This window comes from Thermobia domestica, chromosome 10 (genome assembly GCF_964235325.1).
Source record: "Thermobia domestica chromosome 10, izTheDome1.hap1.1, whole genome shotgun sequence".
Taxonomy (NCBI): Eukaryota; Metazoa; Arthropoda; class Insecta; order Zygentoma; family Lepismatidae; genus Thermobia; species Thermobia domestica.
The window spans coordinates 92820129-92848030 of NC_137463.1; the positions used below are offsets into that span (position 1 = coordinate 92820129).

Here is a 27902-nt window from a genome sequence, read left to right on the forward strand (position 1 = left end):
GTATGAATCTGAAAGGTTGGGATAGGTGTAAAAACAAAAAACATGGATATGTCATTATTTCAAAAGTATAATGGTTCAAGGTATAAAAATGTTCCAGGGCCCTCGCAGGGTCCCAGACGGGGTCCAACTCAAAATGTTGAAATGGGAGCGTGTTGATACATTCTAGTTTATATATATATATATATAACCTATCTCGCCGTTTCAGATTAATAGAAGTGGCCATAGACTTTTCAATGACGCTTGTGTTGACATTTTGACTCACTACCATTTCGCATAGGCATACCATCAAGAGTCGAGACTTGTTTCATCTTGTTTCACTGAACATCAGCTTTCATACGATACTCAACTTGAACCCCTTTCCCATTTCTACATTTTGAGTTGGACCCCGTCTGGGACCCTGGTACAATTTTACTTTGATACGTTGTACTTTTAAAATGATGAAAGACCTGTTTTTCTGTTTTCATATCTGTCTCACTGTTTCAGATTTTTTGGGGTTGCAATGGACTTTATGGACACACTTAAAGATTTTAATAAAAATGAGTAACGTGCTTGAGACCTCCCCAATTCTGGTAACCGGTTTTGATCTTACATTGACCCAAGCTTTCAAGAAATATGCACATCTCCTCCACTTTGTGGGTTCAGGTTCAAGTACATCCCTAGTGATACTTGATGTGTGACCGGGAGCTATCGAATTATTTCCTTTTTTATCTTCTGGGAAGGGCTTTTAAGTGGAAGATATTTTTAGAAATAAGAATTCCAAGTAAGTAAAATTCGTACGAATTTCATTAAATACTGTGTATAATACTGTAAATTAAAAAGAAAATACTCATATAAAATTCCGGTTCCCTTCAAGGTCCAATAAGTGATCTCTCATCGATTGGAGATGCATCCATTCAACGATTTGAATCAGATTCTTCAATCGACGAGACGGACATCGATGTTCTGGCAGACGCAAATTTAGAGAAGGATATTTTTAGGTAAAGTATTCTTTGCTTTTTTTTCTTTATAGCTCATGTTTTTTTGTGATAAAAGAAACAGTATCGTACATAAACTACTAATGTTTAGAAGTTACGTTCTGTTTGTTACCTTTTTGTTACTATCGGAGCAAACATATAAACGTACGAAACAGTTTGAACATGCCCGAAGCATTATAGATATACATGATTCTCAGTGGGATATGTGTAATAGGATCCCTCGTCATTTGCATCAAGATCACTATTTCTATTAATTGTAATATTGTATACTAATTATCATACCTAGTCTCGCCATAAATATTGTTACAACTGAAAAACTGAAAACGCAACTATCATGAGAAAGATTTTAATTTGCTTTGCGTATGTTGTTCTTACATACATTCACTACACCCAACACCAACAATAGTTCGAAATGATCACATTTTGAACAAACAAGGCGCTAAGTCTGTGTGGCCACTCATCTATGGTGGAACGGATGACATTCAGGAGAAACTCCGCTACTGCTGCCAACAAGGAACGCTTTAAACTGTCAATGGTGGGTTGTCTCCTTTTGCAGACGATGCCCTTCAGCGCTGACCACTGTCGATAGTCCAGAAGGTTCAGGTCCGGACTTCTATCGGGCCAATCTTCAGGCGAAATGAAATCAGGAACAAGAAGCTGAAGACATCCTTGAGTGAACTTGGCCTTGTGGGCGGGAGCAGATTTCTGCTGGAAGGTCCACGGTTGGTTGTGAAACAATGTGCCACTTAATTTATTCACAGCAGGCTCCAAAATGGTGCTTTCGTACACTTTGGCGCTCGTGTTGTCTCCATTTTCGCGAAAATGTAGCTGGGTGGCGCTGGAATACAGAAGGCTGTTTCAGCCTTATGGTAGTGAAGTACAGACCCGTGCCCTAGGGCGTAAAACCCCGTTTCCACCAGCGATCATGTTCGATGTGAGAGCCTCGTTGGTGAACGATTGCACGACATCGTAGTTTCCACTGAAGGAGACCTCTATTGAACACTGCCTGATCCAATTTCACCCACTCCTCCTTGCACACATGCCAAAGGCCACCAAGTGTGGTTGGATGACGTTTATTGATGTTCCGTTTGAGGAGGCCGAAAGCACAGAAGTCCATAGGGGATTCATCTGGTGACTTGACGGGGATGTCTCGAAATGGGATAGCCTTTACACCTGTCTCCTGTTCCATACGTGTCATGTAGGCCACCGTTCGTTTGGCAGTATGGCTGCTGGCCTTGTCCTGGTGGATGAACACTCTGTCAGTGTCATTGCCATACAAAGCCGGGGCATGTTGGCTATAGATGGGTTCCAGTACATGCTCGATATAATATGCTGCATTCACCTTGACATTTGATGACACCAGGTGTATCGGAAGCTTTCCTTTTGCACAGAAACCCGTCACTACCATAAATCCCTTTGGAAAACTCTCCTTGCAGGAGCGAACCCACTTTGCATGATCGGTTCCATCACTGCAGCGGTAGTAAATTGCGCTCATCTGCTGGAATCCAGTCAAATAGACCCATGCTTCATCTAAGGTGATCACATAACGCCATGTGTCACCTGCCAGGTAATCATACAGCCTTTTGCATGCCATCCGCCGTTCTGCGATGTGCATTGGCTTCAGAACATGGACCCGCCGCTTGTGTGCACTTCTGAGTCCCAAATTGTCGCGTATGATTCGGTGTACAGTTTCAGTTGACCGTCCAACACGCCTCGCTATGTCACGTTGGGTGGGTGGATTCTCCTGGGTCACAAACCGGCGGACCTTGGCAATGACGTCTTGACTGCGTTGTGGAGTCGGTTGTTTCTTTTGCCCCTTTTGACGATGCATGGCAATGGTTTGCTCTGGGTTTGCATTGCGATGAATGGCTGCATTAATTCCCTTATCAGGCACTGTGAAACCTTTCTTCTTGCACTGTGTTCTTATTCGGCTATAGCTGTAGCCTATATCAGAAAGTGCTACGATGTAGCCCTCCCAAAAAGGGTCGATTTTCGGCGGCATTCTGCTCACCATGCCTTTCCTCTGCACGGCTTGTACACAAGTGTCATGCTACTTCGTATTGCGTGCGTCACGTTGCTGACGCGAAATTAGCGCCTCTGGTGGCGACTGCAAATTGCTACCATAAGGATGAAACAGCCTTCTGTAACTCTACCCTCACCACACCTAGGCCCTCTGAACTTTTGGAACCTTTTTACGGGCTTCCTGAGAGGTTGATGCATACACCCTATCGTTTTGGCGATTGAACGACTGTTTAATGATGAATATTTTCTTATCGGTGAAGAAGATATTCCGATGATCATGATGGGCGTATCGCTGTAGGAGACGTCTACATCTTACCACTCTCGGCTTCTGTAGGCGTGCGTCAAGGTAATGTCCTGTACCTCGGCGATAAGCCCATGGTCTAAGGTCTTCGGACAGAAGCCTGGACATTGACCGACCGTTTCGAAATGTTCATTTCATGGGGCATGATACCCTGCTTTCTTGCTGCATTTCTCCGCACACGAGCCGCCACAGCTTTTTTGACTACTGGAGTCGTGACACTACGTGGACGACTCGCTCTTGGACGATCCTTCAGTCCTGGTTTCATTGAAGCGCTCAATGGTACGAAACATAAAGATACCACTGATCTGGAGCTTTTGCAACGTTTTGAAAATGTCACTTGCAGATTGTCCAATGTTATGTAACGCTATCACGGTATCATGGTTTTCGTAGTCGCCCCATTCCATGGTTCCACCTGAAGCTCAATACTTCCTCTTTCACAGACAAGCACACAATGGTTCAAGGTTCCCGTGAGCACACTGGCGGTTCTTTCCTCCTCACCCCGGATGTACAGCATGCGTCAAAAGTTTGTAACAGTATTTTTGGCTAGTCTAGGTATATCACAGGCTGTACTATATCTTTAATACGAATTATAGAAAGAAGAATGAGAATGATATAGATTCTTTTGTGATAATGCTTTGATCCGTGTAATCAAAATCAGTATAATCAGTTCCTTAAATTTTACATAGGAAAGTTGAGTACCATTATTTCTCGAGAATATTTCACTGGATTGGATCCCTTAATTACTGTTACACTTTTTGTGCTTGAACACACATCTGTGTTCCTAAGTTACCGTTTTCTTCTTTCTTCCTTTCTTTTCTTGAGATGCTTATTACTCGAAGTCAGTCACTTTATTGAACACATTCTTACAATTAAATTGAACTTACTATAAATATATATTAATTCATTCACACACAAAATGAATTTTCGTACATTGGAAAGCTGCTAGGAATCTGGTTTGATCCCAGCTTCCTCCAAGCGGGCATTATGGTGGACAAACATTATATGCGTGAGTTTTTTCGGGGTTCTCCCACTTCCTTCCATTTTTCATTTCACCATTTCGTTCATTATCATCATCACTGCCTTCTTAAGTCGGAGCATAATTATGGGATGTTTAAAAAAATTGTAATGATCGTTTTTGCTAGTGTATCTTTGAGTCGCTAGCAAAACCTACAGAGGAATGCAATACATGTTGCGTGAGACAGTAGCAAGTTTGACAAATATTTCCTATAGATTGTAGACAGTGAATATCCTTAATTTCATTTTATGAGCACATTAGCAACAAGAAATTGCAAAATTTGAAACTGGTTCTTGTTCAGTTTTGTCGATTCCTATTAGAATAATTTATTCTTGTCTGTTCTTCAGTAATGTCAAAGAACAGCTGTGTCAAGAAGGGGACTTTTCTACTGGTGTCCAAAAGTACAGTACAATAATCACAGGCGTGACCTATCTCGGGCACCACATAAGCGTTATATATTTATGAGCAAGCATCGCAGATGAAAGACAAATGGAAAGAAATACACGAACAGTTCTAGAGGGAAAGGAATTAGAGTTGAATGAGAAATAACCCTAAGTGGGCATTATAAGAAAATGGAGAAACTTGAGTGTGCGGTGGATATTGACAATCAATATGTTGTGTGACTACCACTGGCAGATACACAGGCAGATGTTGTATTCTTGGAATGAGGGCGTTTATTAGGTCGGTTGAAAGACTTGATCAATGCTCTCAAAGGGCAGTCTGGGGCTCTGAAATCGTGCGTAGAGCCTCTTCGGTGCTGAAAAGGAAAGTTAAACTCCAAATAAACATCAAACTTTCCTTTCTTTGACAGTCTTGGAAATAAACTGTACTAAAATACTAAGTAGCACTTTCGAGGTACATGGTCCTCGTCTCAACACTGAAAAAAGTTTTAAAAAAAAAAAAAAAAAAGTATAAACATGTGGAAAAGTGAAAAGGATAAAAGAATGATTCGAACTAAGTACACCACTTCACGTCAAAATATTCTGTCTGAATATTATATGATGGAAAATGTTCCATTTACTTCGAGTCATTTTATTTTCAACCCTTTTCACCTTTCCACATGCTTTTACCCTTTTAACTTTTGTGTCCCTCGAAAGTGCTACTTAGTTGTTGAGATCGTTGTAGTGAGTATGAAGCTAATTGTTTTACTTGCTATGTTGACTATTATCACTGGTCGCATTTTGTACTTCTAGATATAATAAACTTTAAGTTGTTCCCGACTCTTTCAATATCAAGGATAAGCAAAGCAAAAGTTTCGCGTTAGAGAGAATTTTTCTGATAATTCCGTCAAAATTTAAAAGAAAACACTGATGTGTTATGGAAAAAAGAAGAAAAAGTTTTTGTTATTAAGAATTAGACTAATAACTCGTGTCCACGATGAACACTTCTCTTCAATACGACTATAATTATATAGGATTGGTTAACTGTCTTATAATAGTAGTGTGATGAAAGTAAGATCTTAGAAAACAGCAGGAATTACTTGTTTTAAGAAAGTATTTATTTCTTTAATTTTGCAGAACGAAGACGTTTCTTTATGTGGCTGATCTAGCACGCAAAGATGCAAGAGTTTTGCGAAAGAAGTCCCAGTTATATTTATGGAACTTGCTTACCGTGGCTGTCTTCTATGCGCTTCCTGTAGTGCAGTTGGTGATCACGTATCAACTGGTAAGGATGTGTAATGAGTTCATGTAATTATTGTACTTGAAAGTACACTAACAGAATTTGGTTCGATATTTTAGTGTAAGTTTGATTATAAAATTTTCTACGAAGTGAAACAGAGAGAAAAGAATACATGCTTAAAAATGTCACTAGAAATGAATAACTTATTCTTAATCACCGGTTCTGCTTTCGGTGTAGTTTGAATTTTCAGTATTGATTGTGCATTATAATGCCTAATAAGTGAAGAGTTCACAATTGACGTATATTTGCAATTACATTAAAGAAGCATATCTGATGCTACCAATTTTTGATCAGTTCCGATGACAAGTTTCGTTGACAACGACCTGCCAACGATGACTCTTCTGACTTATAGTTTATACATCGCTTGTCTATATCTTGATCTGTCCCCTTCTGTTTTAAACTTTATAAAATTAATAATAAAAGATTAAATCGGTAGAAGAAAATACGAAATAAAACCAGTTGAGAATGTTTCAAGAACATTACCGGTTCGAACTTAAAAATTAATTTTTCTTATTAACTTCTACAGGTTTTATACCAATTGTTCAATGTATTTTATTATTATACTCATTAAGCAATTCTTGTAACATATCTATCCATTTATAATTTCCTTGAGTACTAATTTTTTTTTTTTTTTTTCATATGTTTTAAGAGTTCTGTTAAAACTTTCTACAATATGTTGTTTTACGAAGATACATGCTCAAAATGGGGGGCTCAAAATTAAAGAATTCACAAAATATTATCTCTCTCTGACTTACGGTTCCCGAGATGTGGCTCCTTAAATCTCCCGAAATCGGAACTTTTTTGGCCAATATCTCGGGAACGGTAAGAGTGACGCGAAAAATTACATCACTTCTTCCAAATGGTTTTTGATGCTCTATCGAGTGGAGGGCTCAAAAGTGAAGAATTCGCAAATAACAGAAACACACACACACACACAGATATAGAGAATTCAATAACTAACTTTTTACGTTTGTTGAAAAAAATGAAACCACTCAAAACAATAGCTCAAATAGGTAGCTGCAGTAATTTCAGTGTAAAGAAAAGCACGATTCACGTTGAAACCAAAATCAAAAGACTTTCTTATACTGAAATTTAATTAAGAAAAATAATGAACAAGTAGCAAAATCGAAATATAATTTAGGACTACACAACGGAAAGACTTAAACTGAATTAGATATCAGGACCTTTGAAATTGAAAATGCCTTCTGTTGTAGGTATCAACCAAGGTAAATATTATTTAGCACTGCTTATGCATTTAGTGTTGTAAGTGAGGAAAGCTATATGTCTTACTTAAAAGAATCGCTAATCTTATGGAATAATCAACAAATTATATTTTCTGTGTATTATTAATACGATGTATAATATACAATATCAGCTGTGAAGCATCTGGATAAATCAGTTTTAACAACAGATGAAATCACTACAAAATAGTTCATGTTGTTTTACAAAATGCTACTGCTAGCAAACCTTGAAAAGTTGTCAACTTTTAAGTAATTTTAAATTTGTCGGTATTTTTGGAAAGATCCCTTCGCGAGAATAATATTTTAGCTATCATAGGCGAATTTAATAGTTGAATTTATTTTTGCCTTTATACATCTGCGACAAAAGAAGTATATTCTTTCATATTGTACGTCCAATTTATAAATGAGCTATATATTGTACGAACTATATAGAAATGAACTATATATGTATACCATAGACGGCTTGTCGTTTAATTTACTATTGTCGTGTTTATGATAAATTACGTTATTGTTTAACAGGAGTCCTGTTATTTACATAGTAAATATTTGTTCGTATGCTGGTAAGTATTTTTAACATCTGAATTTCCAAAGCAGATTAAACACACGAAATGTGCAATATATATTGAAGCATGTTTTTCTAATACTTTTGCTAAAGCGCAAAGGATAATGACAATTCGTTGAAATTTAAACTTTTCGCCGTTACAAAACCTTCTTACTGTTACATTTGCTGCAATCAGGTACCATGGACATAAATCTAACATATTTATTGGCTGTAAAGTGCCTTAATTTGTTACAGGAGTTCTTTAGATTATATTTTGATATTCAAAATGTCCGAATAAAGAAGATGTTACATATTTTAATTGTTTATTATTATTTTATTTTCAGGTGTTAAATAGAACGGGGAATCAGGATTTATGTTACTACAATTTTTTGTGTGCTCATCCATTAGGATTGCTTAGTGATTTCAACCATGTGTTCTCAAACATTGGGTACGTTCTTCTTGGACTGCTGTTTATTCTGTTAACGTATCGCAGAAATATTCTACATAAGAAAGCTGTAGCAGCACAAAGTAGACTAGAGAGGGTAAGCTTTATGGTATTATTATCATCTTGAAGTATTCTGCTGTTCACTGATAGGCAACTTGCCGCAAATTGAAAAGTTTGTATGGTTGTTCACTAATTTCTTCGTTTTGATATATGAACTGATACAGTGAACCTCGCTTAACGAACACCTTTCAATCACGGACGTCTTCATCATAGAAGGAAATTACCACTCATGAAGTATATTTTACAGTGCACAGCCTTACAAACTTATCAACTAGCCGCACTTTTGTTTCTTTACAGATGTAATTTCCTTATTAACCGTATCAACGGCACTGACTATAGTATTTTGATCTTAATGTATATTTACATGTGCAAGTAATGTTTCAGGCTGATTTTTAAGTTGTTTCACTGCAGTTTTACGTAGTCGAAACGACAAGCTAGGGAAAAGCAGCTGGGAAAACAATTTTTCCGAATTTTTATCCTGTTTTTTAAGTTTTTTTCTGTTATTCAAACTCTTCACAATATAGAACGCCTTTGCTGCCATAATGCGCCTATTATAATCGTTAATAACGCCTAAATCAATGATATTTTCTATTTATTTAGATGCTCCGGTAAGGTTACCAATCTGTATGCTCTAACAAACATATTTATCCAAATGTTTGCCTTGACTTACATTTGGATTACAAGTCAGACAAATATTTGTAAACTATTTGGGAGTGCACTATATACATATCAATTTATGGGAAAAGAATTGTTTGGAGATGTTGGGAGAAAACTGGCATTGAAAGGAAGCTAAAAATATGTTATTAATGTAAAGAAGAAACAACCAATTTGAACTTACTTTTACTTACCAAAACTGTAGGTGCGAATTCAATAATACACAATGATAAAGTGCATGACTTGACCGAGGCTCGAACCCCGGGATCTTCGACGTACCGTGTCGATGCGTTAACTCAGACCACGTGGCTTTTTCCACAACCTAACTGTTGTGCTGAGTGAAAGAGCACCGAAGAGTAGGAGAGCGCATGGCTGCTCTTGAGCGGACTTGGTAGCGTAGTGGTTAATACATTGGCACGGTACGCCGTAGATCCCGAGCTCGATTCCCAGTCATCATGCACTTTTCCACTCTTCTTGTATTATAAAAATGTTATTTTGTATACACATTTGAAATGTCGATTGATACTAAAACAATAAGAATGTAAATATCTCGATAATGTACAATATGTATTAAGCGTTACTTGTGTATGTAACCGATATATTGGGAGTTTATTCTGCATTACGAAACACAAATAGAGTTCTTTAGTTAAAATTAAATTACAATTAACAGGCACTTCGATTGCACTTGACATATTTTAAAGCTTGGTGTTCCACAACGATTGGACAGTAGAATGTCTAATGGTATGAGAAGCGAGTCACGACCAATGAATAGTTTTGTCTCGTTCCCGTTTCGTCATTTCATATGGTTCTCGTTTGGTGGCATAGCGAAGATTGAGAAAAAACAACCACCACCACCACCATCTTCGTAATATAAAGTAAAACGAAAATTATGCACGATAGTTTTATACACAAAACTGAAGACAACGTTCCAAAAATATTGCTTTACTGGATTAAATTTTAAAATAAATTTTAATCACGTAGCTGTAGGAGTAGTTTTATTTTCTTTCACCATTTCATCATTTGTTCAGTAATAATAAGTGTGCATTTGTACAAATACATGTTATTTGATTTTTTTCAACTATAATTAATTAAAACAGATTTCTAATTATTTATTTTGCATTTTATAGTGTTACGGTATTCCTCAGCATTTTGGTTTGTTTTATGCTATGGGTGCTGCGCTTATGATGGAAGGATTCTTGAGTGGTTGCTATCATGTATGTCCAAACCATTCCAATTTTCAGTTCGGTACGTAGTAAGCGAGTAGTGTTACTTAGAAGTAGAGAAAATGTATAAAATGTACATACTCGTGTTCTCATGTATGTTTATACTTAAAACTTTTTGTTTGTTTGTTTGTGTAATCCAATTAGTGAAATACTGTACGTTACTTAGGTACGCCTATGAAGTTGTTATTTCTAAAATTAAAGTATTATTGATGTTTAGTGATTATTATTTTTGTTCCTCTTGATGTTGATAACAGTGGTAATTGAAATTTCTTAGTTTAGACATTTATCCTGACACTGTCGCCAACTAACCATTTCGCTTCATCAGACATACTGTCACAAGATATTGGTTTTATAATACTAAGTTGTTTTGCTTTGCTCAACAATTTATTTTTAGTTATAGTATTCCAAATAATTTATATAAAAATATGAAGAAAAAAGTGCATTATAAGGAAACTAAAATATGATAATATTAATCCTTTTCAAATTAAGTAAAAATAATAAAATGTTTAACATCTTCAAGTGTTCAGAAATACTTATGTCATTTTTTGGATATATGCTTTAAAAATATATATATACACACCATACAAAACTGTACGTAATGAAAGAAAAATGGGCTAATATAGACAATATTACAGTTTCTAATTTGAATTTCCACTCACTGCTTTGTTGTTCAGTGTAGTGGCTTAATATGCTCACCATTTGCATATTAGAGGAATTCTAACGTGATTCTATCTTTATAAGATCAAAAAGAAAGTGGAGCGTATCACATATGCACAACAAAGCATATTACATTAGTTTATTTTTCATTTATTTTATTTTATTTATTTATTTAAAGAAAGAAGAAAATTTAATATATTGGGTGTACCCAATATATTAAATCATATACATACAAAATTAAACATAATATATTATAAAATAACAGTATACAAAATATTAATGAAATAAAAGAATAAGAGAAAAGTTAATTGCTACAGAAATTGACAAATCAAATTTCCTACTTGTATTTTATGTGCTATTACGTCTCTAAAGGAAATCAGACTTCCTAGATTTCCTTTATTAATAGAGCTTAACGTACCCGGCATTCAGAGATAGCAGGACTTCGGACTTCCAGAAGTCATGTCTATCTTCCGGTGTCGGGCAGATCAATTCAATGCACTTATTTCTATATTGCTAAAATGTTTGTATTTCTGATACAAAGAATAAAGAAAAGATAGAAAATGACTCACATAAGCAAATGCATGTGTGGGGGCCTGATTCTCGTATTTTATTTGTTTGTTTTCTTACCATAATACATAAGATTTATAATTCATACTTTCAGTTAACAACACTTTTTAAATACTTTTTGATTCTTTTAAACACTGCAAAATTAAGATTTCATATACTTTGAAATTACTTTCTCTTTGATTCAGAGTGGGAGTTCATTGTAGATCTTCGGAGCTCTGTAATATGTTTGATATTGAGTTATAGATTTACTAGTTGCTTTAATTTCTAAATATTTGTCACATTTCTGGTTATGTACATATGCTTTATTTCGTCCCATTTGTTTCTATTCTTTTTAACATACATTAATACCTTCTGCAAATATAATTTTGATAGTGGTAACACTGAAAATCGGTCATAGAGTGTATCTAGTCTACTATCAAGTCCTTTTTTAAAAAAAATTTGCTGAACCATCAAAGGTTTTAAATGAGTAGGGTAAGCAGCACCCCAGATTAATATACCATATGTAAGTATACTATTTACAAGAGCATAATATACAGTACGTAATATTTTTATGCTTACAATGTATCGTAATTGAATAAATTTATATAATAATTTTCTTAATATTGTGGCTATATTAAGTAATACGAGAATGACCATTTTAATGACCATTGTAATGTGAGAAGACCATTTTAGATGCTTATCAATAAATATACGTAGGTATTTTACTTTACTTTCACTAATAAGTGGACTACAATTACATTTTTCAGTATTTTGACAATAATGCAATTTTAGTTACATGTTTTCCGGCTGTCCTGTTAAAGTTGGCGAAAACCTTATATATCTGTTTTTTCAGTATTTAATACTAACTGATGATTATCAAGCCATTGTTTTACTTTCTTCATTTTTGTTTCAGTTTTCGTGAATACATCTGTCTATGTTTTATCCGTAAATATAAATGAGGTGTCATCAGCAAATGATTGTATATGCCCGTCCAATTTTAAATTACACAAATCATTTTATATAAATTAAAAATAATATTGGACCTAATACAGTTCCTTGTGGGATTCTTTGTTTTACATGTGAATAATTGATTTGAAAATCACCCATTTGGACGGCCTGTTTTCTGTCTTTCAAATAACTGCTAAACCAAGATAGCGATATACCCTTTATTCCACATCCTTCTAGTTTGTTTAAGAGGATTTTATGATACTGTATCGAATATTTTAGCTAGGTCTGGGAAAACTGCAATTACATTTTCAGCTTTATCAACATTTTTACAAACAATCTCTGTTAAATTGTATAATATACCGTATCTGGCGTACTTTTACCTTTTTGCAATCCATATTGATTTAATAAAAAGAATTTATTTTGTTCAAGAAAATTGACTAATCTTCTCTTTATACATTTTTCTAACAGTTTAGCACAGTTACTGAGGATTGATATGGGTCTATAGTTATTAGAATCAGCTTTTCAGCCTCTTTTATATAGGTTTTATTACAGCAGTCTTGAAATCATTAGGAAATACACCTGTTTCTAAGCTTAAGTTAAAGATATATTGCAAAGGTTTTAATATATTTGATTTCGTATGTTTCAATACACTTGCTGATAATCCATCTATAACAGATGTTGTTTTTGGTGATAATTCATTTATGAAGCGTTCAATTTTTTGTTCATTGATTGGGTTAAAATATATATATATATATATATATATATATATATATATATAGAGAGAGAGAGAGAGAGAGAGAGAGAGTTTACTACTTTAGTTTGGTAATTCAAATTGATATTTATTTTATCATCAATCTCTTTGTTAACTTTTTTTTTTTTTTTTTTTTTTTTTTTTTTTTTTTTTTTTTTGCCAACACTTGAAAAATGTTCATTAAAATTTCGACTATTAACATTGGATCAAGTTCAAACGTTACTAGACCATTTTTAGTGTTTAGTTCATTTATTTCTACACACTTCTTGTCATTTTTATCTATAATATTTGTTATAAGCTTCCATAACTTACTAACATTGTTATTACATAATGTAATTTGTTTTCTATAGTAATCATCATCATACATTATTATCCAATCGACAACCGATTTCAAATAGACCGTTTCGCATGTACGGTTTATTTTAGTGTGCTGTCTTGACCGTCGACTTGTCTGTTTTTGATCTATTTTATTTTAATACCCTGAGATACAAATAAATTAATGGATGCTAGGTCAATCTATCCTTGCGTTAGAAATATGGACATCATCATCGTCACCATCGTTATTGTTATTATATTTATTTATTTTTTAAATGATTTTCTATTTCAGATACAAGCTTTATGTATGTGATATCTGTACTTTTGATGTTGAAGATCTATCAAACAAGACATCCAGATATCAATGCTAATGCCTATGCAACATTTGGAGTCCTAGCTTGTGTCATATTTGTTGGTTTATTTGGTGTGTTGCAAGGCACCTTGTACTTCTGGATTGGCTTTTCTATTATACATGTGTTGACGTGCATTGCATTAAGTGCACAGATATATTATATGGGACGTTGGAATTTAGGTAAGTATTTAAGAAGTCGTTTTACTTATTTGGTCTAGGAATTAATTCGTGCGGTTGGTACGCACACATTGAAGCTGTAGTACAAACACAAAATACATAAATACCTTAAGAAAAATATTGTCCATCGCTAGCCACCACTTTCGCCCATCTGTCAGGCAATGTACGGATTCCGTGGCGAAAGAAGTCCTCATCCTTGGAAGCGATCCAGTCAGAGACCCATGTTTCGATATCTTCTGAAGAAGTAAACCGCTGTCCAATCAAATCGTTGTTCATGCAATCGAACAAGTAGTAGTCCGAAGGAGCAACGTCTGGTGAATACGGCGGGTGGGGTAAAACTTCCCATCCGACATTTTCTAAATAGGTTTTGACCGGTTTTGCGACATGTGGGCGAGCGATATCATGTTGAACAATAAGTTTATCATGTCTGTTCTCCCATTCTGGTCGTGTTCTGGCCAGAGCTTGCTTCAAACGCATTAATTGTCGTCGATAACGTTCTCCATTCATAGTTTCACCCGGTTGCAGCAGCTCATAGTACACCACACCTTTCATATCCCACCATATGCACAGCATAACCTTTACACAGTGAATATCTCGTTTTGGTTGTGATGGACCTGGTTCACCTGGTTTCACCCAGACCTTTTTTCGTTTAGGGTTCTCGTAATGGATCCACTTCTCATCACCCGTAATAATTCGATGCAGAAACCCCTTTCTGCTCTGTCGTTGAAGCAGCAATTCGCAAATGGTTTTTCGTCTTTCAACGTCTCTGTCTTTCAATTCATGTGGAACCCAATGTGACATCTTTTGAATCATTCCCATGGCTTTCAAGCGTTTGGAGACTGTTGTTTGATCAACGCCTAATGCTGCTGCAAGTTGTTCCTGCGTTTGACACGAATCCTGCTTTAGCAATGCTGTCAATTCTTCGTCTTGAAATTTTTTTGGCTGTCCAGCTCGCTCTTGGTCTGCCAAGCCGAAATCACCACTTCTAACCCGTGCAAACCACTTCTGACACGTTCGCTTAGCAAGAGCATGGTCACCATACACTTCCACCAAAATACGATGACTTTCAGTCGCACTTTTCTGCATGTTAAAGTAATGCAGCAGGACACCCCGCAAAAACACTTTATCAGGCACAAATTGCGCCATGTTCACTTAACTACAAACTGGTGTTGTTGACGCTTTAATCCACTGCCCTATACTACGAACGATACGCGATGACAGGGGTTTGCAACACATGTGTGGATACACGGAACTGTGGGACGCTCCGTTCGTTGCGCCATCTCTTGTCCACCCGCACGAATTAATTCCTAGACCAAATATTTTGATTGATAATGTACTTTATTAGAGCAGAACTTCATTCTTCTCCGAAATGTTCATAAGATACAATTTAGAATATGTCCGTGGTATAAAATTCTGGTATGAATTGTGTTTGATTACAATTTTGAGGAAATTTTGGTGTCAGCCAACTAAACCAAACCAAACCACTTGGCAGAACAGCCCATTTTTACGGCCTGAGCAGCTCCAACGCCATCTGTCAGCGACCAGGTGTACTACGTCTAGCCTAGCGACTAGCACGTGGTCAGCGCGCTGCGTTGCTCCGTCACTAACCGGCGTATCAGCAGCTTTCTAGACGTCTTTCAGTTACGTGACTCCCCAGTTTGCCTCACGACGCTGGGTGATCGTCGAAAATTGGGAAGCACCGGTCAGGAATCGAACCCGGGACCACGTGGACGCTTTACTTCTAATTCTGTGGATATTTGAATCAAAAAAGGTGACAGATGTCAGTAAACAGTCATGTCCTAAATATAAAAGGGACGCATTTGCTGAGAGAACGATTTTTTTTTTTAATAACCAGAAAACAGTGACAACATTACCACATCACTAGGAAACTACAATGTGCGCTTTTGCTAAAACGCTTCATCAGCTGGTTAGGGCTATCAGTAGAGAGAAAAGAAAAGAAAAATTGAATAGGAAAAAGGTCATAAGCTTTCAGACAAAAACATGAGTGCTTGTTCATTTTCAAATAGTTAACTGGTTAATATTTACTATGTCTGTCTTCGTGAGAAAATTTGCAGATGAAATAATCACTTGAGTCAGAATTCATAAACTTCTTATTTTACCTCGTTTAATTATTTTTAATTTTGCGTGCTTTGTGCATTTTTCTGTTTGTTTGGAGCGAAATTAAAAATTAAACAGAAGTTTATAATCTAGATATAATATTGATCTTACCTACCAGATACGTAAAATACTAGAAAGTAATTTCACTCCTACAATAGAGGAATAGGCTATTCTTCTTAACTTGTAAGTTCAGGATTCCCACAAACTGGACAGTCAGGGAAGAATTATGGCCAAAGAGACAAGGGAAACAGGATGGAATTTCTGCATCAGGCCAAGCTTGCAAAGTCGAGATCTATAGAAACTGAAGAAGTCGCCAAATGATCCTTTTGTAAAGTGCAAACTGACTTTCTTCTTAGCGATTGCTATTCAGTATCAGTCCTTGCTGAAAATATTTCAAACGTGAAAACTTCTCTCTCTTTTTTTTCTTCTTCTTTGTTTTCATATCTATTTGGTGCTATACGACAATTTATATGGATCGATATGAAAAACTAGACCTATTTAAATGCACCGACGTAAGGTAATTCAGTACTTATCGTTAGCAAAAATGTGACGTTAGATTTAGAATCAGATATCATCTGCGATAAACAGAGATATGGTTCACAAAACAACAGAAACTGGAATTTTTACTTCTCAGTCACTGCATTCTGTAAAGGTAACCAAGAAAGTTCCTGTCACTTTTTGTGGAGGTCTGTGTTCAATTGGCCCTCACACCGTGAGTTGAATGCGAATGGAGATAAGGCGAAGGTCAGTTGTTGATGTGGGTATATCCAACATATTACCTGGTTGTGGCAGTTCAGTTACACCGTGAACTTACGTAAGGATAGATTGAAAATGGGACCTCCACGGAGCATCATAAAGGTGTGTATGCTGTACGAGTTCAAACCGCGGTCAAATGCCGCTGCAGCGGGGCGTAAAATATGCCAGGCCTTTGGTTTAACAAGTTTAAGGACGGTGACGAAACACTCGAAGACACACCACGTGCCGGAAGACCAACACATACAAAATGAAGATCTTCAGGCAGCACTTGAGGCGAACAGTGGTTAGACATGTGAGGAACTAGGACTACAATTCAGTGTGAGTGGAGAAACCATTCGGCAGAACCTCCATCAACTTAGGAAGCACTACAAGTTGGGTCAGTGGGTCCCACATGATTTGACTCCCGACCAGAAGGCAACGAGCAGACACCTGTTTCTTTGCTGTCTCGTCTAAAGAAGGAGCAATTTCTGGACAGGGTGTTGACATATGATAAATGGGTCCTGTACGAAGCTCCACGGCGCGGTCATCATTGGTTAGCATCCTGTGAACCGGTTCCAAAACAGCCGAAACCAGCACAGCATCAGAAGGAAGTCCTGTGTGTTTGGTGGACTGCTCGCGGCATCTTGCATCGGGAACTGCTACCAGCTGGTCAGAGCATCAGTGCAATGGTGTACTGTCAACAGTTAAGCAATGTTCAAGATAAACCCAGAACACTTCTGAATCGCAATCTTCATGTTACAGGACAACGCTAAGCTCCACGTGGCTAGGATGACCTGAGACACCATTCTATACCTTGGATGGTAAACAGTATTGCATCCGCACCGTCCAATTATCACCTGTTCCATTCCTTGGACAATCACCTTAGAGGACGCCAGTTCAAATCGCTAGTAGGGGTGCAAAATGGATTTGATACCTTCTTCGCTTCACGGCCCACCAAGTTCTACCGTGATGGAATCGATGGCCTTCCAGAACGTTGGCAGAAGGTCGTCGATGCTGATGAGGACTATTTTTGATCTTCCAGGTACGTGTTAGATAACATATTGATGTTCGAAGGCAGTGGGTGAAAATGCGACAGAACTTTCTTGGTTACCTTTTTAATTTGTATAATTTCAAAAATTAGATATTTTCAAGTACAAAATTGTAAGAGATCTGTCTTTTTTAGATCCTAATGTGACTCACCGTTCACTCCATTTAAGACAGCACAGGCTTTCTGTTCCTGTAGAAGAATTTAATATTTCACGCATCATTGATGTTGAGTCAGCTAAACATACACACACACACACACACACATATATATATATATATATATATATATATATATATATATATATATATATATATATATATATATATACCTACTTACCTACCTACACCTCTACCTGTCTCTACTTCTCTACACGTTCACCTCTACCTACCTCCACTTCTCTGCACTTACATCTCCACCTACTTCCAAAAGAAAAAGTTTACTTTCTGTGAAACTCAAAACACTCTTCCAGATTTGCTATAGAAGACTTGTGACTGTTACAGCAGATTTCTCAGCAGAGATACAGATACTAAAGATAGTGCTGTTATTCCCTTATGAAAATGAAATGATTCCCAAAATATAAAAATAACATCGACATTTGCTGTCTCATCATGTGAAAACGGCTGAAAATGTTATAAAAGAATTTTGGAACATAGTTAACATTTTCCGAATTTTTATCATGTTATTTCATTGAAATGTGTATCGTAAAGGGGGAAGGGATCCCATAAACGTCAAAAGTAGAATATGTTACTAGCTGTATATGTTAAGAAGATTAATTTTCGCATATAAACTCATTAAAAATAAATGGACCCGTGCCCCAGCGTTTTCGAAAGTTCCACGTCTAAGTGGGAAAATTTCAGTAATATGTTTGTCAATATATAAAAATAATATCGACATTATCTGTCTCGTCATCACGGGGAAATGGCTGAACCATTTGAAATGGATATTAGAATATCGTAGGACGTGATACGAGTTGGATTCTTATCATCAAACCAAGTGGTTTGGAAAATTCCACTTCCAATTTTTTTAATAATCATTTTTTGATTGAAATGCGTGTTAGGTTAGGAGTACATTTTTCACAAAGATTAACTGCTTCATCGTTTGAAGTGCGTTTTAGAACATAGCACTTGGGTCAGGCTGGGTTAATATAATTTCATTTCGATTCAAATTCGCATTCTGTGAGAAGGGGGAATTCAAATATACCTTTCAAATATTTTCCGTAAATCTATTTTTTTCCGTGCGAAGAACGGCATTTCAGCTAGTTTATTCTAAAACCTTTGATAGACATCATAACTTTAACTCGGAAAGCATTGCCAAACAGATTTATCTCATGTTTCGGAGATACAGATAATGAAATGCATTATCTTTGCAACATATGTTTATAGAATTTAGTCAGTAGTATGGAGAAAATTATCTGGATAGTTTAAAGTAAGAAATATCCTTATTTATTTTCCTCCTGCCTTTATTACATTTTTATTCGTTACCTTCTTTATTGTTTTGGTAATTCTTTCGAAATTAAAGCAAGTATTTTACGAAAAATAAGTTGATACACACAAGGAGGAATACAGCAAATTTTCAGGAGTAGTGAGTAAATAATATTTTTCAAAACTCACCCAGTCCATGTTTGTTCTTTTTGTCTACTTTGTTTCGTTTTTGATAGAGCGGGTCGATTCATAGTGAATGTAGTCCTGTGTACAATAAAACTGTTAATATGTCTCAAAACTTGATTTGTTTTATGTTGTAGAGTAGGAATGTGTGTGTAATGTCTGAGAACAAACTCAATTTTTCGCAATATTTTGCTCTGTCGAAATAGGTGTGAAAATGAATTAAGTTATTTCCGGTATTTGGTCTTCAGTTGCAATCCTCGTTTAACCTTTTATTATAGAACTTACACTTTATTGTAATTGGTCAGTTCAAAAATATTTTTTTCTTTATTGCATAAATCCACATAAATGTGAAAATAAGAACTTTTAAATGTTAAGCGAGGATTGAAACTGCTTTGTAATTTCAAATTATGTTTGTTTTGTGTGAAAGATTAAGAAAGTATACTAAAAGTGTTTTTCTTTCATTGCAGATTTAGGTGTATTTAGACGTGTTTTATTAGTTTTAGTGAACGATATTAGAGCAGGTCCTTCTCATTGCTTTAGACCCATGTATCCGAACCGAATGGTTCTCTTAATTTTAGGTAAGTGACAATTTAATTTAAATATTCTATCAGTTATATGTGACCTGTAATGCCAGGGAATTTAGCTTCGTTTCCAGTACGCATTTTTAAGGGTGATAATGAAGAGAATAGCAACAATTAAATATAGATAAATAAAAAAACATTCATTTTGCTGGTTCATCTCTTGTAAGTCAGAACTCTATATTACATTAACAATTATTGTGTGAATTGAAGGCATTTTGTTGTAAATCAACAATAAATGTCGTTTTATTGCATTCAATGTATACATAGTATTAAATTTCATTCTACCTTAACAAAAGAGAATTCTGCATTGTTCTAGTACATAAAGCAGAACATTTGGTGTCCCGTTAACAATTTGCGGGGACAGTGGACCGAATAACGAAGAGGATACAAAATCCCGTTAAAAATCGATTGTTTGATCACCCTACCGTGCAATTTATGTATCTAACATCCTAGTATTTTAAGTTCAATACCTGGTGTCGATTATTCTCATGCAGTTTTCTCATTTTGTTGTAATAAGAGGCAAATACAGATCCGATACAAACTTCAAAAACTTCCTTTATAGAAGTCTTGAAAACAGGTGTCATAAATTTTATGCTGTCATTCGTACAAACAAGATTGTATCAAATTGTGACATTTCTTTTTCACTTCCAAGCGTTTATATTTTAACGTACTGTTCAGTACATATATCGTCCTATATGCGTTAAAGTCTTATTAGATGGAATTTTGATGTTCCTTTTTCAAGATTATGTGTAGATTTAAGCTTTAGTATCTATCTTTTTAATTATTCAACATGAAATTTAGCTAAATTAACAGTTTATTGTAGATTCAAGTTAAGAGCTCATAGAAACCAACGCATGTTCTTAAAGTGTTATCCAGTGCATTTTTTTTATATGAGTTACGATTTGTTAAAATATTATTATTTCAAATTTGTTAATATGCCAAGTAGGTGTTTTCTTCTTTTTCTAACCTCTATTGAACCATGTTTTCCTGTGATTTATATGCAAGTGTAGGTGTATTTATGTTATGTTGGAAGTGTCTAAATGAGCATATAAATAGGCTTATAATGAGTTTCTTGTTAAATTATTGTATTTAGAAAAAAGTATTTATGGAAAGAATTGAAAAGAATTTCCGATGCTAAAACGAAAAAAAAAAAAAAAATAAAGTGTGTTATTTGGGTATTTATATATTTTACTGTTTGCATGAAATTGAATTTGTATATATAAAATTGTAGACATAATATAGACCTTGTCTGTAGATTAAAAAAAATTGTTTTACAATTATTTCAGGAAACCTCTGTAATTGGGGATTGATTGTTTTTGGGATAATGAAGCACTTAGAGGACTTCGCAACATATCTTCTCTCAATATTTATGGCCAATCTCCTTTTGTACACTATGTTTTATATAGTAATGAAGGTATGGAATGATTATACGATCCAACCATCTTAGAATTAACGAGATAATAAATGTGTAGATTATTTTTTCTGTTATTACTTTTGTGTATTTATTTTTGATTTTTTAAAATATTGAATGATCATGACAAGAATGATGTTTGATGTTAAGTATTTGTAGGCTCGTATTCTTCGAGAAAACGGCAATGAAATGTGGTGTGCTACAATACACTGATGTCAAATATATATATATATATATATATTTTCTAACAACTATTCTCATAAAATTTTAACTAGTTTGACAGATAAGGGTGGATACTGACTTTCGAAACTACTTACGTGTAGAAGTTCTAGTAGTTGAATAGGAGTAACCACTACACTATATATTTTAGAAACAGAAGGAAAGTTACTTCTAAAAATATTTTCAATACAATTTATCTTTTTACTTCTCGTTCCTTTGATTCTGTTGAACAATATACTGTATTGAGGCACTTGCGTATCATTTGTGTGAGTAATGTATATTTTTGTATGTTTCAGCTGTGTCACAGAGAACGTATTTTAACCCAGCCGCTGATTTACATTGTATTAGCAATTGCCTCTTGGTCTGCAGCATTGTATTTCTTCTTCCATAAATCAATATCTTGGAAAGTAAGTACCGGCACTTGTGATGGCTATGTTTTATATTTAGTTGTCCTATATTTCAACTGCCGATTGTTATTCAGAGTGTATATGTACATAGTTATCAAAATATTGAAAGACACCTTAACGAAATGCAATTTTACCAGTTTGACCACTTTTACCCAGTAGTACAGCTTATATTCGTCGTAGAAGTGAGAGGTATAACTCGCGAATCGTTTATCTGCATGCAGTACAGTGCTGAGTTGCGTCACAAATGATGGAGAAGGAAATTGCGTCACACTTGCTGCTCGAGTTGAGTTGATTTTGAGTTTAACGTCCCTTTCAGTAGCGAGGCTATATGAGACGGGACCTACTAATTAACGTGGAATCCGAACCACATGAGTGCCGGCCGGGAATCGAACCCGGGTCTCCCACATCAACTCGCTGCTCGAAAGATGGCCTTAGATGTTTAGTAACATTTAACTTGAAGGATTGAGTAGACCAGGAAATGTATTGAAGTTCATTCTGATGTTTCTTCAGTGGCGCTCTTGCATTTCATAAGAGGGAAGTTATATCGGTATAAAGTGGAATTTTATTTCTTCACGCTAAGGGAAAAGAAAACATTTCTAATGTACTAATGGAAGCCGCGGTGGCTCAGTGGTAGAGCGTTCACCTCTGGTGCACGGGGTCCCTGGTTCGATCCCAGCTTACGCCAAGTGAACTTTGTGGTGACAAACACCGTGTGCGTGGGTTTTCTCGGGATTCTCCCGTTTCCTCCCACTTTCTTCATTCCACGATTTCCTTCATTTGTCATCATCACCGTCTCCTTTACCCTAGCCAGCATAACCATGGGACGTAAAACTTAAAGATTTCATTTCATTTCTAATGCACTAATTCACTGAATAGTAACCACCTTCTTTCAATACTGCTACAGATTAAGAGAAGACGTGCATGATTTTCTTTTTTATTTATTTATTTATTTATTTTTAACTGCAACAGATCCTATCGCTTCTGAAGCATTATGCAGGCTTTTGCGCGATATATCATTTTAATGGTCGCCTGAAAATATTTTTCTGGGAATGTTTCACAATGCTGAGGAAAATATTTAACTAAATACAGATATTATCTAAACATTAAATCTTGTCCTCAATACTGGGTATAATTATATCACATACTTCAAGAGCAATCACGCGACTGCTTCTAGTTATTATTACCAGCAAGACTGGATCCCTTATTGAAGGATTCACTGTGCGTTTCTTTGTCCTCGTACATACGATAATCATTAGTTGCTCTAGCAAAAAACTGCTTGATAAAAGCTCTAACTTTAACATCATCACTGTTTGTCTGGTAAATTGAATCAAAACAATACAGCCACGTGAGGCTTGAATTAAACGATACCCAGAATAAAAATTCAGAATCTTAAAAAAAAAGCCTGCCCACTAGTACTTCTCGCCGTTTCTTCTGTCTTTGTAATAAGTTCAGAGCATTCCGTACACTCTATAAGATAATCTTTGTGGTTAAAGGCTGTGTTAACGCATTAAATTGACAATATTCCACTTCCAACAAATAATGCATTCTCTTTGAAGACCTCGGGAAAAATGAGCCCTCTCCACTGGTCTAAGTGGCTGTCACGTACGCCTATAGTGCAAGTAGTTTCTGGTTCAATTCCCAATGGCAGTGAATTAAAAAAAATAAACCCATTACGATGGTTCGAATTCCACCTTAAACTGCGAGTTCACGTTCCATATGGCCACAGTTGTGAAAAGGGACGTTAAACTTCAAGAAGCAATTACATCGAGAAAAATGAAGTAACACCGTGTAAATTTTCGAAAAATACACCTATTTTAGAGATGTTGTTACGTACGAAACATGTCATTTGTGCTTGATTTCTGTCTACTGTTTTTGATATCTGATTATGTCTATTGTCACAAGTTCTGCATTCCATCGTCATCTTGGACATTGTTTCTTTCTCTCGAAATATCTAACACCCTCCGGGAGTCCGCGGCCCGCGTACCACAATTTACCCTTTGAAAATCGGAGAGATCTCTTATTTTTTACCAGAAACGTTCTACTTATTCCACATACGAATTTGTACTACACCGCCTCGCTCACTACGTACTACCACCCAACTCAGGACTAATACAAGATAGTTGCTTTGCATGAATGTTAGTATGACTAAATTACAAAAATTACGTGTTGATGTAGATGGATTTTCCTAATATTTTTATAACTATCTGCTTATAAATATAACAATTGTATATAAAATATGTATCAAGTAAATTTATAGATGAGTAAGGTAAAATTATTCAAGATAATGTGCGTAGCATTGCTGGCGCATAGAAAACCGTAAAAAAGGGTAAGTTCTAAGATACTCTGCCAGAAAAAAATCAATGTAGCGAGTATATTCCTTCTATTTTTAATTTATTCCATCGTACTTATTTGAAGGTAAGAAGGAACTTTCTCCATTCCCCCGTTTGTTCGATCTTTTAACATCAAAATTTTTCCTTCTACAGTAAACCCTCCTTGATTTAATAGATCTCAAATCAACGGTCATTAAATTTAACAGACAAATTGATCCGGAAGTGTTGACTATTATGAACATTTCAGGTAGTTTAGACCCTGGATTTAGTAAGAAACAACAGTCAGCGAGAAAGCAACTGAAACTAGGGAGTTTCTTACATCCTTTTAATACGCATTTCTAAGGAGTCTTTTGTTATTAATATGGTATTTTACATTTACATTGTAGTTTGCATTTACGCAAGATTCCAAATGTAATATCCATGTTTAAATATTGTTCATAACGTTCGCGATTTAACTAACTGAAAAAAATAATAACTTTGTGGCTTATAGAACCCGAAGGTTCAATGCCGCGTTCACAAAAGCTCTCGACTGACTTCTATCTTTGGCCAACTGGATCCAGTTTCTACTTTGTATTCCTATTTCTGCGAGATCCATCTTAATAGTGTCCTCCCATCTGCCCCTAGGCCTTCCTAATGTTCGTTTTCCGATTGGTCTTCCAGTTAAGACTTTGAAAACGTTCCTACTTTCTTCCATCAGGCTGTATGACCTGGTCATCTAAGCCTCCTAAATTTGATGACTCTAACAATGTTTGGTAAACGGTATAAATTATGTAGTTCCTCGTTATGAAGTTTCTGCCATTCCCTATTCTCGTTCCTCTTGGGTCCCAATATTCGTCTCAGGATCTTGTTCTCAAATACTTTCAGTCTACATTATTCCCTCAGAGTAAGCGACCATGGTTCGCAACCATATAGAACAACAGGTATGATTATCGTTTTATATATTTTAAGCTTCAAATTCTTCGACAGAATTCGCGACAGCAAGAGATTTTGAACTGAATAATAACACGAATTCCCTGCTTTCAGTCGACATTTAATTTCTTCATGAATCGCTATTTAACAGACTTCAAATTTAATAGACGCCCATTGGCTCCAATTATTCTGTAAAATTTTGAGTTTATTGTATTTTGTGTTCAGAAAGTCTATTCTGTGTACATCCACTTTTACGTATAAGATTTATGCTTTTATATATCTTTTTTCTTCTAATTTATTTGATAATAGTCGTGATAATAAAACATACAGGATAATAACATACATTTATTGCCATTAATGCTGTTTGCGATAATATCATATCGAAATAAGTCACGCTTCATTTGAAAGAAAATTAGACGTAACACAAATAGGCACATACTATTTATTTAATGCCATTTGTAGAAGAATAATAAAATAAAATGTTTAATAAAGTTTTTCCTTACGTTAAAGCTCCGAAGTCGTTTCCTCTACTATGAAATCAGATTGTCTCAGATTCATACTTTGGGATATCTATGACATAAATAAAGTATACACTAATGATGTTTCGGATATAAAGCTGTAAATGAGACATCACCCGATGACAAATATATGCGTTTAAGAGCGCGTAATGGATAAACGTACGAAAAATAAAAATTGCTTGAGAACCTCTGATTAATCGTTAACTGTGGTCGAATATATGACTTGGAAGTGAGTTATGAACGAACTGATTAGAATTCGAACTTTACTTAATTTAACGATTGTAGAACTGACATACTGAGGTATTAACCACTGTCTATCAGATATTTTGAAGATAGAAATAAAAGTTGTGTATCGTATTTTTGTCTTTTATTATTGTTTATATGCGTAGCTTCTTCAATGCGATATCTTGTTCTGATGTTGTTTTATTGTTTTATCTTTTATAATATTACTATCTTAAAGCAATTTCGTTTCGAGAAATCATACATACACGTGAAATATGTGTGAATCTTACATAAAAATTAAATGAAAAGTCGATGTATGTAGAGACTTTTAAGTGAAGTTAAACTTTGAAAAAATAAATGAAGAAAATATATTTAAATAACGTGGCCTACATAAAGGTGAAAAACCTATGTTAAAAAAAATATCAGTAGTGCTCCCGTTAGTAACTAAAGTGTTTATTTACTACGTGCTCTCATAATAATCGTAATGATCTATAAAAAGTGCTCTTCTGTCATTGTTCTTTTGTCTTCGATGCAGTTATGTTTGAAATGTACAAGGATTGTTCATCTTCAGTGACAGATACGTATGTACGTACGGTGTATCTCGAAATATAGCAACTTTATTCTCGAATGTTGATTTGATCACTTAGTGATATATCACGAACCAAGGAACTTTCATAACATCTGTTTTTAGGTTGCTTGGGAATAAAACCCAAATTCGCTTCACAGACTGTCATCCAATCGTGTGGTTTGGATGGACTAATTAAATCCATGCATTACTAGTTTTTGTGTGGTTGCATCAGGTGCATTTACAACTAGCCCGCGAAACGAGTGTTCCAGTTGTTTGAACGCGAGCAGCAGGTTGCTCATTCTTCGGGTGCAAATTTTCTGTATCTGTGTTTTTTGATTGTACAGTGCTGGCAGACTAAAGTAATTCTTATCTATCGATATTTGGAAAAAGTATATCTGGGATTTTTTTATTTGCGCATTCCATTGCAGAATTAGTGAAGTTTACTTTAAAGTATACAGGGGGGACCAAAAGACCGGACCGGACTTTTGTTCTAAAAAAAAATAATTTGTTCTAAATTTTTTTTACAAAATTCTGTCAGCCTTCTTAAAGTACTCTCCATTAGATGCGATGCACTTTTTCAGTATTCTTTCCCACTGTTTCAAGCTCCTTTGTAACTCTTCAAATTTGATATCGTCCAGCACCTTCTGCGAAGCTCTTTTTATGTCGTCTGCATCATCAAAATGCTTCCCTTTTAGATTTTTTCATTCTCGGGAATAGAAAAATGTCGCACAGGGCTAGGACAGCCGAATACGGAGGGTGGGAAACAATAGCCCACCACCGAGAGCCCAAATAGCAGTTGCAGACAATGTCGTATGTGCGGAGGCATTGTCATAGTGAAGAAACCAGTCATCTGATCGCTCGAGTTTGAAGCATTTCCTCTGCACATCCTCCCGCAAACGTCTTAAAATTTCAAAATAAAAGTGCTGGTTAACACCGTGACCAGAGAAGTGGGAGGGAGGATTTCCGGTGCACAATCCCACGAACACACACACATGAAATGATCATCGTTTTAACATTCGACTTTTTTTTTTTTTAAATACATACATATATATCTATCTTCGAGGTCATTCCGTAACACCAGCTGTCATCACCTATAATGACATTGGTCAAAAAGTTTGGGTTGTTTTCAGTCTGATTTTTCATGTCCTGGCCCAAATTCAGACGAGTTTTTTAAATTCTATCTGAGCAGGCGAGGAACAAACAGCGGCAACACATCTCATTTACAAATCCTCAGTGAAAATCCGCTTCCATGAACTCCAACTCACTCCTGTCTATCCTGAAATTTCATCGACTGTAAAATGACGATCCTCGTTGATTTTTTGACGGATTT

The 27902-nt window shown here is 35.6% G+C and overlaps 1 protein-coding gene across 1 annotated transcript in view; it reads left to right on the forward strand.

The window, feature by feature from the left end:
- Nucleotides 1-27902, forward strand: part of LOC145662569 (SID1 transmembrane family member 1-like) — a 72314-nt gene that overhangs the window by 27927 nt on the left and 16485 nt on the right. Inside the window, exons 8-15 of the mRNA XM_081728256.1 lie at nucleotides 854-977; nucleotides 5830-5977; nucleotides 8119-8316; nucleotides 10061-10178; nucleotides 13666-13905; nucleotides 19875-19985; nucleotides 21275-21402; nucleotides 21915-22025. Of these exons, the coding sequence (XP_081584382.1) occupies nucleotides 854-977; nucleotides 5830-5977; nucleotides 8119-8316; nucleotides 10061-10178; nucleotides 13666-13905; nucleotides 19875-19985; nucleotides 21275-21402; nucleotides 21915-22025 (1178 nt within the window). The remainder of the gene's footprint in view (nucleotides 1-853; nucleotides 978-5829; nucleotides 5978-8118; nucleotides 8317-10060; nucleotides 10179-13665; nucleotides 13906-19874; nucleotides 19986-21274; nucleotides 21403-21914; nucleotides 22026-27902) is intronic.